The 18,406-nt window shown below is 41.9% G+C and overlaps 1 protein-coding gene across 21 annotated transcripts in view; it reads left to right on the top strand.

Annotated features, from left to right (window-relative positions):
* MAGI2 (membrane associated guanylate kinase, WW and PDZ domain containing 2) overlaps nucleotides 1–18,406 on the top strand; it is a 628,972-nt gene that overhangs the window by 538,868 nt on the left and 71,698 nt on the right. For 8 of the 21 annotated variants that reach the window (XR_014555823.1, XR_014555824.1, XM_083701306.1 and 5 more), the window contains 3 exons: nucleotides 1,068–1,109; nucleotides 6,129–6,220; nucleotides 13,159–13,351. Coding sequence is in view for 19 of the 21 variants with exons in the window: in XM_083701306.1 (XP_083557432.1) it covers nucleotides 1,068–1,109; nucleotides 6,129–6,220; nucleotides 13,159–13,351 (327 nt within the window). In the remaining 2 variants the exon portion in view is untranslated. Of the gene's footprint in view, nucleotides 1–1,067; nucleotides 1,110–6,128; nucleotides 6,221–13,158; nucleotides 13,352–14,559; nucleotides 14,647–18,406 lie in introns of all 21 variants that reach the window. The other 13 variants (XM_083701301.1, XM_083701299.1, XM_083701304.1 and 10 more) reach the window with 3 other exon arrangements.

Here is an 18,406-nt window from a genome sequence, read left to right as displayed (position 1 = left end):
TTGGTCAAACTGAAAACCCAAGAGAAATTGATCTATCTCTTCCACACTAGGCTAGATGTGGCCCCTCAGCAACAGTTGCTTGAGCATTTGGAGATTTGTCCAGACTTGAACTGAGGGCTGTCACATATGAGATTCAGAAGTATTAAAGTGTCTGTGTTCATATGTTTTGGTTGTGCTGTAACTGTGCTAGCCAGAGTGCCTCCATTTCTGCACATAGCTCTTGCTTGTTCCTGGCTTTTGTTCCTCTTAACCCAGACGAGATCCCCACATATGTATGGGCAACCGCAGAGACTGTGTTTATGTTCAGAACGACAAGTCTATACTTGCCTGTTCTGTTACTCAACCATCCACGGATCAGGCTGTGCCCTGGGGCAGCTAATAACCAAGTTTTCCTGTAAATTTATAGTCAGTTCTATTTGTCAGGGTTTGGAGGGGTCTTTGGTGTTCAGTCTTCCATCACAGCTTGAAAAAATGAAATCCATGCTGTGCATCTCTGCAGAAGAGGTAGAAAAGAGCATGAATTTCTAATTCCTGCCATCTGCTTTTGTGACCAAGCAAGCTATAAACTGCCTGCACATTGTGAAACCTAATGAACATAGACACAACTTTGTACTTTTTATTTGCCTGACTAAAATAAAATGAGTAGATGTGTATAGGGTTGCATTGTAAATCTTATCAATGTCCCAAAATACCCTGTGACATATACATTGAGCAGGGTGAGCTTGTTTCATTTGAGGTATTTAACTTAATGCTGAAGGCTGTCATTTGAAAAGAAAGTGTGGTATTTATTTGTTTTTATTTCTTTGTTTACCAACTGCATGTTGATAACAAGCAACTAACATATCATTGAATTGAAGTTACTTCTTAATTTGCTCTGTTTTCAACGAATGTATCTATACAGATGTGCTTCAGCTAAAACCAGACACAATAACGTGAGAAAAGTCTGTTCAAAGATTAAATAAACAAAAAGTGTTTGCTATTTCATACTGAAGCAGAAAAAGCAGAACTGCATTTTTACATGTCTAGACAAATTTATTTCACCTTTAATTCCACATTTTCCTATTCAGAGCAAGTGCCGCCCAGGACTGGTTTTCGAATGGATTCCTCTGGCAAGTATTTCTCTGCCTTCATTGTTCTAACATATCTATTGTCCATTGCATGTCCTTGTGACTGTGCTTCTTTTAATCATGGCTCAGGAGTCGGGTAAATCATGAGTCCTAATCACCATTCTGCATTGTTTTTCTTCTTTAAAAAGACAAAGACTTTTCATCTAATAAATACCCTTTATGGGAAGGAGCAAGTGTTCCTTAAAAAAATAAATATCTCAAAACATATATGTGGAAACATGTAACCATGTTTATGATCATTAGAGAGCCAGTGTGGTGTAGTGGTTAAAAGCGATAGACTCGTAATCTGGTGAACCGGGTTCGCGTCTCCGCTCCTCCACATGCAGCTGCTGGGTGACCATGGGCCAGTCACACTTCTCTGAAGTCTCTCAGCTCCACTCACCTCACAGAGTGTTTGTTGTGGGGGAGGAAGGGAAAGGAGAATGTTAGCCGCTTTGAGACTCCCTAGGGTAGTGATAAAGCGGGATATCAAATCCAAATCCATTAGATTAATAAGCTTAATAAAATATCAAAGTCCAGAGGATTTGTGTTCACATTAATTGTCATTTAGGCTTTCACAATAATATAGGCTGTCCTGCCTACAGAAATGGTGGGATAGAGGGAGAGGTGGATGCTGTTCTATAACTGTCATCCTTGTAGAGAGCCAGTGTGGTGTAGTGGTTAAGAGCGGTAGTCACGTAATCTGGGGAACTGGGTTCGCTTCTCTGCTCCTCCACATGCAGCTTCTGGGTGACCTTGGGCCAGTCACACTTCTCTGAAGTCTCTCAGCCCCACTTACCTCACAGAGTGTTTGTTGTGGGGGAGGAAGGGAAAGGAGAATGTTAGCCGCTTTGAGACTCCTTCGGGTAGTGATAAAGCGGGATATCAAATCCAAACTCTTCTTCTTCTTGTATGTAATTTTTATTTTTATTATTTCTTTTAAAAGTAGCCCTTCACTTCCATGTCATAATGGTATCAGCAGGACAGGGCATCACTTCTCACCTGACCTCCAGTTAGTCAGGTCACTGCAGCTTACCAGGACAGAGAGTTGGAAGGGCAAGGCAGCAAGGTTGGTGGGGTGCAAATGCATCAGCAGAGCCAATCCAGTGCTCCTGCGGGTGCATTTGCACTGCACCAACCTGGCCTCCCTCTCTCCCCCTCCCAGTAAGCAGCAGCAATGCAAATGACCAGAGTTCAAGTAAGCACCAGTGCCCCATCACTGTGCGCTGGTGGGCTTGGTATTATGACGAAATACATGGGCATATGGATAAGTCCACAGAACAACACAACCCCCTGACAAACCGAAAGGGTGAAATGGTGCTGTCTCTATGCCTGGCTCTGCTTGGCTCCTTTGGGTTCGACCAGCAGAAGCTGAAAGCATGGGAAGTGAAAGCTATAGCTACCAGCAGGAAACTCTCAAAACATGATGCTTCTGAGGTACAGTGGGAAGCAGGAAGGATGGAGTTGGCCTGGCCAAGGATCTGCTGTGTCCTAAGTTGGTTCAGCAACCAGCAGTGGGCACAAACCAGTGGTCCCCCCTAGCTTGTGTGTGCAGCAGGACTGCTGGGTGAAGTGGTGGCTCCTTTTGTCATCTTCAAAGAATGCATACAAGGGAGGGCAGTATGTTATGGTAATGAAGGCTACTGCTCTTTTTTCATCAAGCGGTACTAGTGATATATTTAACCGCTGGGCCTCCCTGCTGGAAAGAGGGGCATTTCTTGAATTTCTGCACACTATGGAACTGTTAATGGAAGGTTCATGAGGCCTGCCCAAAGTTCACAAACTTAACCTAAGCCTCCAGGTTGACCTCCCCAGTATTTTTAATTCTCCCACTTTTCTACAGTGTTTGCTTGAAATATACTCGGAGTCGAGAGTGGATTTCATGCTCTTTATTCAGCTCATAGTGGTGAGGAGGAATGAAAGTTCCCCCCAAATATCTGCTTTATATACATTATTTACACAATGGGCTGCACGTGATTGGCTAATTCCGGGATTCTCCAGTAGGCCAATCAGGTTGTGGATTCACTTCCACCTGGAGCTGGATTGGGTGGCTCCTGCGGACCAATCATAGTGCTGCATTGTTCTAGGACCAATCAGACTGCTGCATTTTGGATCCTATTCAATTCAGTACATAACATTGCTCTTTAGTTGAGTTGAAAACATTGGATTGGATGCAAAGGTTCCCTTTCTCTAAAGGAAGAAGCTTCCTCTAGTGGATCCAATTCATTGCATTTCCAAAAATATTTGCATTGGAATTCTACTTCTCCCTCCTTGACATTTTGTTTCTCAGGCAAAGATAAAGGGAAAAGTCTCCTCTTTTTGGCACTTCCTATTATTTAAAGTTGGTGACCAGTGGGCTGTTTGCTTTACAAAGCGCAGTCTCTGCCTAGAGGGCTTATTGTGCTCGGATGTTTTGGTTTCCGGGAAAACTGAATAAACATGGGCACCATTCCTTTTCATGAAGCTCTCTATTTATTTTCATTACAATGCAGACAAGATTCAAGTACAGAAATATATAATACAGCGTTTCTAGCTTAAGCCAGTGTGAAAGGTTAATCCCCCGAAACATTTGTGAGACCTCCATTCATAAAATACAACTTTCTACATTTATCAACAGTAAATTCTTAAGAAGCGCATGGTGAAAAATTCAGCTTGGAAAATGGTAGAGTATGCATATCCAGGGCCCATATTGGATCCTGCTGTTATTTATTCATTTGTTGTCCCCCCCACAAAAGCCAATCACTTCGATTTTTAATTATTACTAAATGACCCAGTATTTATTTTGCTGAAACATATTTCTGAGTAGCTTCGAAATGTTACTTTGGGGACATTCCATAGCAAATCAATGAACATGGGTTGAATTATTAATAGTTATGGATTTTACTATACATGTTGACTTTTTAAAAGAATTTTTAAATTATTTTCTTTGGGACATATTCTGACCATGTCCAACCTGCTATGCTACAATAGTTTCATATAGGAATTGCTAATAGTCAGGTAAAAGAGCCCTACTAACACAAATGTCCCAGGAATAATTCTGCTAGTTCCAAAGGGTAAGGATGTTCTTTTAAAAAAAAAATCACATTTCACTATTGTGGGGGGAGTGGAATGTATAGAGAGCCACCAATTGCTGCTGTTTAGAAAAAGGGAAGTTTTTCATTCCTGGAACAACCTCCTTCCTCTAGACCAGGGGGGTCCAACATGCTGCCGTCAGAAAGCCAGGCAACCAAGGTACTGGGCTTCCTCGTACCCAAGCCTATTTAGCACTTTCTCAGCTTTGGGAAGGAGATGGGAGAGCCTCGCACCTCCCCAAAGCCTGACACCTCACTTAGCAGTACAGGGGCTGGTGGGGTTATACAATTTTGGGCTTGCTCCACCGCCCCCAATACAGAGAGAGAGTTGTTGTTGTTGTTTAGTCGTGAACGACTCTTCATGACCCCATGGACCAGAGCACGCCAGGCACTCCTGTCTTCCACTGCCTCCCGCAGTTTGGTCAGACTCATGTTTGTGGCTTCGAGAACACTGTCCAACCATCTCGTCCTCTGTCGTCCCCTTCTCCTTGTGCCCTCCATCTTTCCCAACATCAGGGTCTTTTCCAGGGAGTCTTCTCTTCTCATGAGGTGGCCAAAGTATTGGAGCCTCAGCTTCACGATCTGTCCTTCCATTGAGCACTCAGGGCTGATTTCCTTCAGAATGGATAGGTTTGTTCTTCTCGCAGACACACACACAGAGAGAGTCCTAAATCCCTGTTATCTTCATTACACATAAAACTATTCACACTTTAGAACATTTCAAATGCATTTCAGGTAACCCTACAATAATCTAGGTTCAAAGTAAACATGACAGTGGCAGGTCTGTCTCAGTCCAGATGATGATGATGATTATTATTAAAATTTATATACTATGCTTCATCACAGGGTAGTACTGCAGTCACAGAAAAAGCTGGCTGCTCCAGCGAGGGGTTGCTCCACCCTTCTCCCCACACCTTCCTTCCCTGATAGGGGAGCTTCAGAGCACACACTTATTAGCCTATTTTGCTATTAAAAATCAGAACTCCTCTCCTGCTCTATATGTTATATGGGCAGATCCAGGTTTAAACCTATATAACTGTCAACATCACAGCTAATCTGTCCCTCAGCCTCAGTTTTTACAGGTGGCACTAATGACAGTGATCATGAATCTTCAGAGCAGGGGTTCTTCAAAACTGGTATTTTAAATGACAGGGCTCAAAGTTTTTGCAGCAGGTTTCTCATGCTACAAAATCTCCCTGGTTTTAAACAATGCATTTCCATCAAAGAACAAATGACAAGATGAAATTGGTTTGTGGAGTTCACTGCCGCAGGCTGGCTTGCTCAGATGCCTTTCAGAGAGGAACCGACCAAATCAAGGAGAGTCAGTCAATGGCTACTTGTCATGAGGACTCTATGCAGATTCCATGTTTGGAGTTCCTTTGGGGAGAACCCCAAACACTTCCTGCTTGTGGGTCTCCCAAAGGCATCTGGCAGGCAACTGCATGAAGCAGGATGCTGAACTAGATGGACCACTGCTGTGATCTAGCAAAACTTCTTGTATGTTCTTAAGGCATTCCTTATGGTGGGAAAATAGTGGGAAAAGAGCGGCAGGAAGTCATATGTGCATGATTAAAAATGTTTACGCCACTCCTCAGACATCAGGGTAAACCCACTTATTTCTAAATAGAGAATTTCTCATTGGAAGGAGGAAAATGCTATGTGCCTCTTACAAATACTCTTATTCATATTCAGAATGCAGAGCAGTTTATGCGTAGCAGTCAATTTCCCTTCATTCAGAGTTACCTTGTGGCATTTGCTTTGATAGTTCCATCTTCAAGTACCTGTGTTTTCTTCCTGTCCCTATTCAACACACTCTGTCTTGTTTCTGTTTGCATCGGCTCTGGTGGGACTGTCATGTATCATTTAATGATCTAAACACTGGGCAGCTCGGTTTTTTGTAGAAAGAAACTCAAAACATTTTACACCTAAATGACATCTTATCTTATACCAGGTCCAGATTACAAGGAGTTGGATGTTCATCTTCGGAGAATGGAATCTGGATTTGGCTTCAGAATTCTTGGAGGAGATGAACCTGGACAGCCCGTGAGTTGTTTCTTTTGACTTTGTACTCTATAGCTTCAGCATCTTCGCTATCTGTCAGAAAAATATCACTTTGTATAATGGTCATATTGGAACGGCACTTTTTCTTCTTCAGACATTGAAAAAGACAGGACTCTCAAGCTATAAGCATCTCCATCTAAAATCTGTCATTGTGAATCAGTCTGTATTAAGTTACCAGGAGTATATTCTCCAGCCTTTTACACAGTTCATTTTTCTGTGACATCTTTCAATTACTGACTTACATGACATGATTGGCTTCCGCAGATGGTCAGGGCCTTGCTTTTACAGCAGCAAAATAACATTCAAACTTAGCAGGAACAAACGAATGTCATGCTTTGAGAGACACAGCACTGAGAAACGTTTGCTAGATAAATACAGTAATTTTGAGATTTGAAACTGCCCACTGTTTATATTGCACATTCTTGAGAAAATGTAACAGACATCCTGAAATGGGACATATCGCCTTCTGAAGTACACACAGTAGTGACTTCCATTAGTCATATACTGAAAGATTGCGGTATCAAAATAGAAACGTTCCCATGATACTTCTCCTCAGCCATGACAAGCTTAAGGACTTGTGACTTTTAGTACATCACACATAGAAAAAGAAGTAGTAATCATTTTATTTTACATATTTTGGATGTATTTTTAGCCCTTCAGCATTCCAGTGTACAATAAAGAATCTTAGAATACAGCTTTAAATATTATTCAATGCAGATAGAATAGGAAACAAACATTTTTGGTGCCCTTTGGATTTTGTATTTATTTGTACTAGCCAAAGTAGACCTAAAAAATCTTTCCCTCCCCCCTGCCTTCTATGGTGAGATGCACAAGCTGTCTCAGCATATAACATTTGTACAACTGACTGTGGAGGAATGACATTGTGGTCATAGATTGCAATGGCATGCTACAATGGCAAGTATATCTATGACAATTTACCTGTCTTCTGACATCATAGCATTTTGAATGTGCAGACATCACTGATGGCTGGTGTTATGGGACAAAACACACAACACTGAGATGTCCAGATATGGGCCAGTTGCTTTCCATACGTAGAAGTTTTATATACCAGAATTATGAAGTCGCTACAGGAAAGGGGGGTTTCTGTCTGGTGCTTGTAGAATTGGTCTGTGGTTATTTTTAGTGCTTAAAATTCTTTTGTATATTTTGTATTATTGTGTTGCTGTTTTAATGCCTTTGTATATTTTGCAATGCAATGCGACTTCTTTGGTGTTGTTAAGTCAGTAGATGCATAATAAATGAAATTATAATAATCATCATTATCCAAAAAAGACGGTGGCAGATCCAATTTTGTCTAGAAGTCAGAGATCGAGGTTGTAATGTCCCTGCTACATTGCCTTGCCCTTGCCCATAAAACCACAGTGCATTCTAGCCAGTTTTGCAACCATAAAATTGCTGAAGACCAGAAATAAAAATAAAAATGTTGGAGTTATATCAGGGTTACATAGCAATCAAACATGTTAGTGCTAATGTTAGAATCAGAATGTTGGAAGCTATTTACACTGTCCTATTCTCAAGGGCCCCTTCATGGATCACTGCCTTGCCGTGGCGAAGGGGCTTGAAGAACTCAGAGAAGCTATGAACTATGCCGAGCAGGGCACCCAAGATGAACAGGTCATAGTGGAGAGTTTTGACCAAACGTGATCCACCTGGAGGAGGAACCGGCAAGCCACTCCAGTATCCCTGCCAAGAAAACTCCATGGACAAAGACAACAGGCATATAAAAGATATGACGCTGGAAGATGAGCCCCTCAGGTCGGAAGGCGTCCAACATGCTACTGGGGAAGAGCGGAGGGCAAGTACAAGTAGATCCAGAGCTGATGAAGCGGCTGGGCCAAAGCCGAAAGGACGCTCAGTTGCGGATATGCCTGGAAGCGAAAGGAAAGTCCAATGCTGTAAAGAAAAATATTGCATAGGAACCTGGAATGTAAGAACCATGAACCTGGGTAAGTTGGAGGTGGTCAAAAATGAGATGGCAAGAATAAATATTGACATCCTGGGCATCAGTGAACTAAAATGGACGGGAATGGGTGAATTCAGTTCGGATGACCATCATATCTACTACTGTGGGCAAGAAACCCATAAAAGAAATGGAGTGGCCCTCATAGTCAACAAAAGAGTGGCGAAAGCTGTACTGGGATGCAATCTCAAAAATGATAGAATGATCTCGATACGAATCCAAGGCAGACCTTTTAACATCACAGTAATCCAAGTTTATGCACCAACTACTTGTGCTGAAGAAACTGAAATTGACCAATTCTATGAAGACTTACAAGACCTTATAGAAGTGACACCAAAGAAGGATGTTCTTCTCATTATAGGGGATTGGAATGCTAAAGTAGGGAGTCAAGAGATAAAAGGAACAACTGGCAAGTTTGGCCTTGGAGATCAAAACGAAGCAGGGCAAAGGCTAATAGAGTTCTGTCAAGAGAACAAGCTGGTCATCACAAACACGCTTTTCCAACAACACAAGAGACGACTCTACACATGGACATCACCAGATGGGCAGCATCGAAATCAGATTGATTATATTCTCTGCAGCCAAAGATGGAGAAGCTCTATACAGTCAGCAAAAACAAGACCTGGAGCTGACTGTGGCTCAGATCATCAGCTTCTTATAGCAAAATTCAAGCTTAAACTGAAGAAAGTAGGAAAAACCACTGGGCCGGTAAGATACAATCTAAGTCAAATCCCTTATGAATACACAGTGGAAGTGAGGAACAGGTTTAAGGATTTAGATTTGGTGGACAAAATGCCTGAAGAACTATGGATGGAGGCTCGTAACATTATACAGGAGGCAGCAACGAAAACCATCCCAATGAGAAGGAAATGCAAGAAAGCAAAGTGGCTGTCCAATGAGGCCTTACAAATAGCGGGGAAGAGAAGGCAAGCAAAATGCGAGGGAGATGGTGAAAGATACAGGAAATTGAATGCAGATTTCCAAAGAATAGCAAGGAGAGACAAGAAGACCTTCTTAAACGAGCAATGCAAAGAAATAGAGGAAAGCAATAGAATGGGAAGAACCAGAGATCTGTTCAAGAAAATTGGAGATATGAAAGGAACATTTCGTACAAAGATTTCCACAATAAAGGACAAAAGTGGAAAGGACCTAACAGAAGCAGAAGACATCAAGAAGAGGTGGCAAGAATACACAGAGGAATTATACCAGAAAGAAATGGATGTCTCGTATACCCCAGGTAGTGTGGTTGCTGACCTTGAGCCAGACATCCTGGAAAGTGAAGTCAAATGGGCCTTAGAAAGCACTGCAAATAACAAGGCCAGTGGAAGTGATGGCATTCCAGCTGAACTATTTAAAATTTTAAAAGATGATGCTGTTAAGGTGCTACACTCAATATGCCAGCAAGTTTGGAAAACTCAGCAGTGGCCAGAGGATTGGAGAAGATCAGTCTACATCCCAATCCCAAAGAAGGGCAGTGCCAAAGAATGCTCCAACTACCGCACAATTGCACTCATTTCACACGCTAGCAAGGTTATGCTTAAAATTCTACAAGGAAGGCTCAAGCAGTATGTGGACCAAGAACTCCCAGAAGTGCAAGCTGGATTTAGAAGAGGCAGAGGAACCAGAGACCAAATTGCAAACATGCGCTGGATTATGGAGAAAGCTAGAGAGTTCCAGAAAGACATCTACTTCTGCTTCATTGACTATGCAAAAGCTTTTGACTGTGTCGACCACGGCAAACTATGGCAAGTTCTTAAAGAAATGGGAGTGCCAGATCACCTCATCTGTCTCCTGAGAAATCTCTATGTGGGACAAGAAGCTACAGTTAGAACTGGATATGGAACAACTGATTGGTTCAAAATTGGGAAAGGAGTACGACAAGGCTGTATTTTGTCTCCCTGCTTATTTAACTTATATGCAGAATTCATCATGCGAAAGGCTGGGCTGGATGAATCCCTAGCCGGAATTAAGATTGCCGGAAGAAATATCAACAACCTCAGATATGCAGATGACACAACCTTGATGGCAGAAAGTGAGGAGGAATTAAAGAACCTTTTAATGAGGGTGAAAGAGGAGAGCGCAAAATATGGTCTGAAGCTCAACATCAAAAAAACGAAGATCATGGCCACTGGTCCCATCACCTCCTGGCAAATAGAAGGGGAAGAAATGGAGGTAGTGAGAGATTTTACTTTCTTGGGCTCAATGATCACTGCAGATGGTGACAGCAGCCACGAAATTAAAAGACGCCTGCTTCTTGGGAGAAGGGCAATGACAGGCCTAGACAGCATCTTGAGAAGTAGAGGCATCACCTTGCCAACAAAGGTTCGTATAGTTAAAGCTATGGTTTTCCCAGTAGTGATGTATGGAAGTGAGAGCTGGACCATAAAGAAGGCTGATCGCCGAAGAATTGATGCTTTTGAATTATGGTGCTGGAGGAGACTCTTGAGAGTCCCATGGACTGCAAGAAGATCAAACCTCTCCATACTGAAGGAAATCAACCCTGAGTGCTCACTGGAAGGACAGATTGTGAAGCTGAGGCTCCAGTACTTTGGCCACCTCATGAGAAGAGAAGACTCCCTGGAGAAGACCCTGATGTTGGGAAAGATGGAGGGCACAAGGAGAAGGGGACGGCAGAGGACGAGATGGTTGGATAGTGTTTTCGAGGTTACCAGCATGAGTTTGAGCAAACTGCGGGAGGCAGTGGAGGACAGAGGTGCCTGGCGTTCTCTGGTCCATGGGGTCACGAAGAGTCGGACACGACTAAACGACTAAACAACAACAACAAATTCTCAAGGGACATGATTCATGACAAGTGCATTGGTAAATGCTGGATTTACAGGAAACTTTTACACAAAATGGGGCAATGGTGCTCTTTCTATCTCTCTCTCTCTCTCTCTCTCTCTCTCTCTCACACACACACACACACACACACACACAAACACAAATTTACCATACAAGGCCTAGCTGAAAAGATACCTTGATAATCTAAGCAATACATAATTCACTGGAAGTTAATAAGAATTTGCCAGAAGTGTTGTAGCCAAACTCTTGGGTTTGGATTGTGCTGTTATTCTGTTTACAAACCAAAATATAAAATTAGATTTTGATCAATCCCAGATTTATTGAATCAAGGCACTCCAGAGAAAGCAGGAGGGTGGGACGTTCAGGCACAAGTCTCTTAATTGGTCTAATAAACAACATCTGCCCTGGCCCTTGGTGAATTTATGATAATATTTCTTTTTGGCATGTTTGTTATAATGATGTCTGAATGCTGGCATGTGGCTGTAATTGCATAGATTCAGTATGATTTTAAGAGGAAGCCATAAAATCCAATATTGCAATTGGAGACAGAGAATGGTTGCATGATTTGGAAACACACATGAAAGAAAAGAAATGTGAAAACTGGCTCGGACACAACTTTATTCCAACCAGCTGCTTAACTTTTCAATCAAATAAGGCCTGAGAGATGCTGAAGAAGCTTTTTATTTCTCTCTTTTTTAATCTTTATTGTTTTCAAAAAATGAGTATTGAATTTTTCAGCATGGGGTGGAGGAATTAAATCTTTTGCTTGTTTGTTGCTTTTTTGTGGTGATTGCCTTAGGGTGCACAACTGAACTGAAGCCACCTTTTCATAAAGAAACCTTTGAAGGATGGAGATATATAAAATTTTCATCTAGTTTTAAGTTGGCATCTGATCCCAAATGGCTGCGCTAGTACATTTCCCCATGATGAAGCTTAATGTTGCTGCAGCATTCTGGTTCTCCTCAGGCTAAGCACCTATTGACTAATATATTTGCTAATGGCTGTTTCACCCATGCATGTACCTCTTTCAGTGCCTTATCATTAGATGTCTTCACTTAATGACTGACTCCACTGGCTAATATTATTCATATTATTCATAGTCTATGTTGCAGTGTCTTTCTAGACGTAACTGATCATGTTGCACATGATGGCTCTCAAAACTAAGGACCTTACTAGTATATTTTCCCTTTCATGCAAACACACAAGTTGTGTGTGCACGGTGCAAGTGTGAAAATATAGCAACTTCCATGATGCTATAATGTAAAGTTCCTGTAATAAAATGGCAGAGGTTGCTATGGCTTGACTGCTTAGATTCCCAGCTCACATGTTATATGGTTCATTCAAGCCTGAATGAGAAGAAGAGCCTGAATGTATTGTGCAAATTAGCTCTAAAATACCAAAGGATTTCAAAGCAGTTTTCAAAACGTTCATTTCCCCTCTACAGGGACCAGCCACTTCTTTGATAGCACAAATCCCCAATCAACATTGTACAACAAGAAATCTATTATCGCATTAAAATGCCAAGAGATGTGCAAAGTGGACAGGATCAAGTCACTGTAATTGTCTTATCACAGAGTCTGTTCAATAGGTTTTGCAGTGACCCACCAACTCCTTATTAAACCACATCACTGAAGAATGTTATTTATCTAAGGGACAGGGGAGACAGGGTTTAGAAAGTCTAATCTTTAGATGTTATGTATTAACCCTCTTTAACAGCCAAACCCTCGCCCTGAAACTTTTGTGCCTGCAGTGTCCTTAATGATTCTAATTTTTGTAATTTCATGATCTCTCTCTCACACCCACACCCACACTCACACAAACAGGAGTATATTTTCTAAGAAGAAAGTGAGCCAGCACTGTAAAATATTCATTGCTGTTTGGGTTATTAATCTCATTACTCCTTTAGGAAAAAGTGTAACATTAATTACTAGTAATTGCTACAGTATTTGGAAAGGATTTTGGGGCATTTCTCATAGGCTTATCTGAGTGCTGGCATTTTGGCAGCAGTATCTTGGACACCACTCTGCAACAGAGAAAAGTTTTGCCTATGCACCACCAAAAAGTATTGGATATTTCTTTGCTGTCTTGTCCTTTGGATTTATGCTTGTAACACTCCTCCCCCCTCCCCATTACTTAGATTTTAATTGGAGCAGTAATTGCCATGGGCTCAGCCGACAGAGATGGCCGCCTACATCCTGGTGATGAGTTGGTCTTCGTCGATGGAATTCCAGTGGCTGGCAAAACTCACCGATATGTGATTGACCTCATGCATAATGCAGCTCGGAATGGGGAAGTGAATCTAACTGTGAGAAGAAAGGTGCTACCCACAGGTATGTTCAACAGAAGGGAAACCAAATATTACTAAGAATTGGGATGCAACGAAGGACAAATCATACATAAAATGTTCGGGGGGGGGGGCATTAATATTCAGAGAGATGTTGCTTTTTAAAGAAAACAGATAAAATGTTTGTTTTTCAGCTTTCCCTTACAGTGTTCCTGACACAAATGCTAAAGTATTTTGGTTATTTTACAGAGACTAGGAAAGTAGAACTGACATAGAACTGTACTAGTCATGAGTCACCTTGTCCGTATTCCTTTTTCTCTTGGCTCTATGTTCTTTCCACCATCACTTCACATGTCGTCCTCCTGCTAAGTCAACTGTCCTGTTAACAGCCATTGTGTGACCAACAGACTGCAGGCAAATGAAATAAGCGTCAAGATTGTTAGGTTCCTGGGGCCGGAAGTGATTTCATGAGTTTTCAGCTCATTCCCATTCATTAGGAGCACAATGTAAAAGCCTTTTAGCACAAACCAAACAGCAGCAGGTAGAAATAGGGCAGCTGCCTTGTCGGCATTATACTAAAATCTAAACCATAGATAACAGAATTGTTTCACTCTTAGAAATTTAAGGAGTCATCAGAGTGGTTTTTTCTAGATATAGATAACCCAAAGATGAGGCCTTAACTCACAGTTTTCATCTGGAGTGTATTTCTATGAGTCTATTCACTTCTTTGCAATGTTGCCGTATGTGGATTTGTGTCTGACATCTCAAAGCCTGCTGCCTGTGGGCCATTTCAGACACGACACAGAAACAAATACTACCGTGAACAGGGAGCTGAAGACAATCCTGATAAGAATACCAATAGGCTCCTTGTGTTTTCAAAAGCTGGTTTGACACATTCACATTTTACATTTTTAGGTGTACACTTAGAAAAAGGTAATGTGTGAAGAGGAAACCATATCTAGGATACATTTGTCACAAGTGCACTGAACTGAGCAATTGGAATAAGCAGATATGACTTTAAACCCCTTTCTGTCTACTCCTTCCCATTCAGTAAAGAACTCATTCTACCCTGCTTACCTTGCTAGCTTTGCCTTCCATTCCTACACATTGTAGCTGATCAAAACCTCATATTTCCAACCCCATCTCATTCTTCACAGTGTCATCTTCTTCTTTGGCACAGTCCTATGTCCCATTGTTAGCCGTATTGCAGTCATTCCAGTAAGGAGACTGATGTTCTTCTGTTGACCATTATAGACTCCTGGAGTCAGAAAAATTCTCTCCAGCCTGGTGCAACGCCCCCTAGCAGCTCCCCAAACCTTAGGAAAATGGCCAATAGCCAAGGTAACACACAGCACCTGATGATTAATTCCTTGAGGAAATTAATTATGCTTCTGCTTGTGTGGGTGACCGTTTTTATTTGTTGCTGGTCCTTTCTGCTAACTGCATGTCTGGAACTTTCAGTTGAAGGAACTTCTTCTGGTCTGGAACTTGTAGCTGAATATTCTTTTTGGTGGCAAATATCAATCACGTATTGAGTAACAGGAACCTGTCTTCAGAAACAATTTGAATAGGCTATTAGCAAACCTCCAGGATGCTAGAGAGAGACAGTCAGCAAAAATCCTCCCCTAAAGCTATGGAGGGGTGGTGAAAGGATTTTGTGTGGGGGCGAACTTTGGAGAGGGATCTTTAACTTACAACTAACTGAGGTGGACAAGTTTATTTTATTTATTATCTTACAGTACAGTGGTGCCCTGCAAGACAAATGCCTCGCAAAACGAAAAACGCGCAAGACGAAAGGGTTTTTCGGTTTTTGCGTCGCTTCGCTAGACGAATTTCCCTATGGGCTTGCTTTGCAAGATGAAATGTCTTGAGAGTTCTTGCGAGTTTTTTTCCTTTTTCTTAAAGCCACTAAGCCACTAATAGCCGTGCTTCGCAAAACGAAAAAACCGCAGGACGAAGAGACTCGCAGAACGGATTAATCTCGTCTTGCGAGGCACCACTGTATATTTCGTTTCATTTCAATTTAGTTATTTATTTATTGTTTCATTTTGTGTGGGATTGTATGGGAAAAGGATGACTGCCTCCGTAGGCAATAAGCAAAAGAACCCCCGGCCATCAAAGTAAATGATATTCATGCACATTCCCCCCAAAGCACTGGAAGTTCTCCCAGCCTAACCTTGTGGAAGACAAAGTCAGGGTGTTATGCCCAAAGTTTGATATGAAGAGTCAGGTTGTTGACAGCCTTTATAACAGAATATTAGGACCAGTGGTTTTTTTCTGGGGGGACACAGAGGTACACATACCCCTAAACTTAAATCTAAGTTTGACCTCCTTGAGGGGCAGTATTTCAATATGAGTAGGAAAATGAGATCACCCCTAAACTTTTTTTTTAGAAAAAAAGCACTGATTAGGACAAAACTAAGAGAGAAACTCTGACAGTCACACTGCATGCCATCATTACCAGAGTGCCCATGACGCTCCAAGCAGATGGACCCACACATGCACAGACCCACACACCCCTTTCCAGCACTCTGCTATTTTTAGTTTGTGCTTCAGCCATTCCCTCCTGGGAATGTGGGCTAAAACCACCATTGCCACACAGCTCTGTCATAGTATCATTATAGCACAAAACGTCAGTCCATTTCTCTAATTGACTGTGCGCACTGGAATGTAGTATCCACTCACTAAGTTCATACAACAAAGCGGGGGCACTTGGTAAGCTCCAGCTTGAGAATGTGAGCAAGCATAACATGGAGGTGATGGGTTTGAGAGCCATGTCCCCAATGCATAGCTGCTATTAGGAAAGATAAGCAAAGTCTCCTCCATAATCTTCACTGCCCCCCACCCCCCAAAAAACTAAAACAGGCCTGAGGAAGCACTCTTGAAAGATCAAAAACCTAGTTGGAGGGAAGACAGCCAGTGCTTCATGGCTGGGTAAAAGTTTTCCCCAAATCTTGGAAGTACGTTCGAAGCTCTTGAGAATGAATACAGCATAGAATAATTGCAAGAATGGGAGGAATCTATTAAAGTCCAGTTATGAAAGAACCACACAGGGGAAAAACTATGTTTGGGCTTGTTCATTCTGAGAGCATTTAATAGTCGGGTCTCCATCTTAGATTTAAAGAGCCATAATACCTTCAGAACTTTAAAAAAATGAGGAAGAGAAATGCCAGGTATTGAAACCTGATCAGGAATGAGTGACATTCCAATGTACAGAAGGACTAAAATGCTAGTCTTTGTGGAGAGCATACCCAATCTTTAACTCTCCCTCCCATGGACAGATTTTTCAGAATAGATGGATATCCAATAGCAATATAAAATCTGCTCTACCTGGTTTCTTTCTTGTACTTAATGGGAATCTGTTACATTCATTTATAGCTGAGGCAGCACTCGGTAATTCTGTGGGGTAAGATAATTTTCTTTCTGTTGCACCCGCAGTGACATAAACCGTATTCAGGCTTCTAAAACATGACAGCCAGAAAATGAGATCTTTCTTGTCACTGACTATGGCATTTAGCTGCAGGTCTGGTTCAATAACTTCGGGAGATTTTCAATCGGCATAATGATTGTTTGTTTTTCTTTCGTCTCCCTTGCGCTAATCACTTTGTTTCAAAGTTGTACAAGGACAGCTAGAGGACATGCTTACCTGCCTGAGAAAAGAGAGACTTATCCTTGATTCAGAGAAACTTGATTTTGCACTTTGAAGATTTTGCTTGATATATTGCGATGTGTGTGGCAGAGAGAAAGCTAATCAGCAATTTTGTAATATGCATCTTTATCAGTTGGAGGAGGGGGAAAACAGATTTGTTTTTATCTAAAATTAAAACATTCCAAATATGGACCCATTACAGTGGTACCTCGCAAGACGAATGCCTTGTAAGATGAAAAACTCGCAAGACGAAAGAGTTTTTCGTTTTTTGAGTTGCTTCGCAAGACGAATTTCCCTATGGGCTTGCTTCCTTTTTCTTTTTCAATGCATTCCTATGGGAATCTGTGCTTCGCAAGACGAAAAATCCGCAAGAGGAAAAAATTCACAGAACGAATTAATTACGTCTTGCGAGGTACCACTGTATCTGTTTTATGAGTGGAATCCAGCTTGTGGCTGCAATCCTATACACACTTTCCTGAGAATAAGCCTCACTGAATTCAAGTGAATTCATGCATAGGGTATGAAAAGCATCATATTATTTAATCCAGGGGTCACCAACCTTTTTGGACCAGTGGACAGAATTTTGAGAGAAAGTCAAAAAAGTCAAGGGGGAGGGGGTGGCATCACACTCTACAAGCAAGAGAGCCAACCCTGGCATCATTATGCTTACCAGGGGGTCTCAGCCGTGTCCTGCTGCTGCTGTTTGTAGAGATCACACAATATTGATTTTACACAGAGAGAGAGATACTATTGCTGTCTAATAGCCACAGGGAACATCTATCAGTACCAGGGAAGACATACAAGATAGCTATGCCACACTCACTCTCATTTCACCTAAATTTATTTTGCCCCATAACTTATTTTCTAGGAGGGGTAGAGGAATACTTTTTTTAAAAAAAAAGAAAAAGCTCAGCATCTGGAGCACTTGCCCAGCAGTGCCAATCAGTCTTCATAGGTGCTGGGTTGACAACCTCTGGTTTAATCACTAGTTGTGCTAGAATTATCAAAGAGTTTTTCATGTCCATTCTGTTCTTGTTGAAGAGAGACAATAACATTTTTGTCCAGCTTTCCTCTAAGACTGCACTGTCAACTTCACTTATTCAAAGCTAGCAGGATGAGACACAAGGGAGGCTCTATGGCAGGCACAGGCAACCTCAGCCCTCCAGATGTTTTGGGACTACAACTCCCATCATCCCTAGCTAACAGGACCAGTGGTCAGGGATGATGGGAGGTGTAGTCCCAAAACATCTGGGGGATCGAGTTTGCCTATGCCTGCTCTATGGCTTCCTGATTGCTTACCTGGATGAGGACGGGTTCAGGGTGCCCTCCAGATTCAGCCCCAGGGAGCATGGCCCAATGGTCAGGAACAACTGGTGGGTATTATGTTGGCCCATATAAGAATGCTTTATAGAACTGACCAGGGAGGAGAGAGGATCATAGAGAGGATCAACT

The sequence above is a fragment of the Podarcis gaigeae genome (genome assembly GCF_964106915.1).
Source record: "Podarcis gaigeae genome assembly, chromosome: 10".
Lineage (NCBI taxonomy): Eukaryota > Metazoa > Chordata > Lepidosauria > Squamata > Lacertidae > Podarcis > Podarcis gaigeae.
Note: the sequence above shows the minus strand (reverse complement) of the source record. Positions and strands in the feature narration are given on the sequence as shown.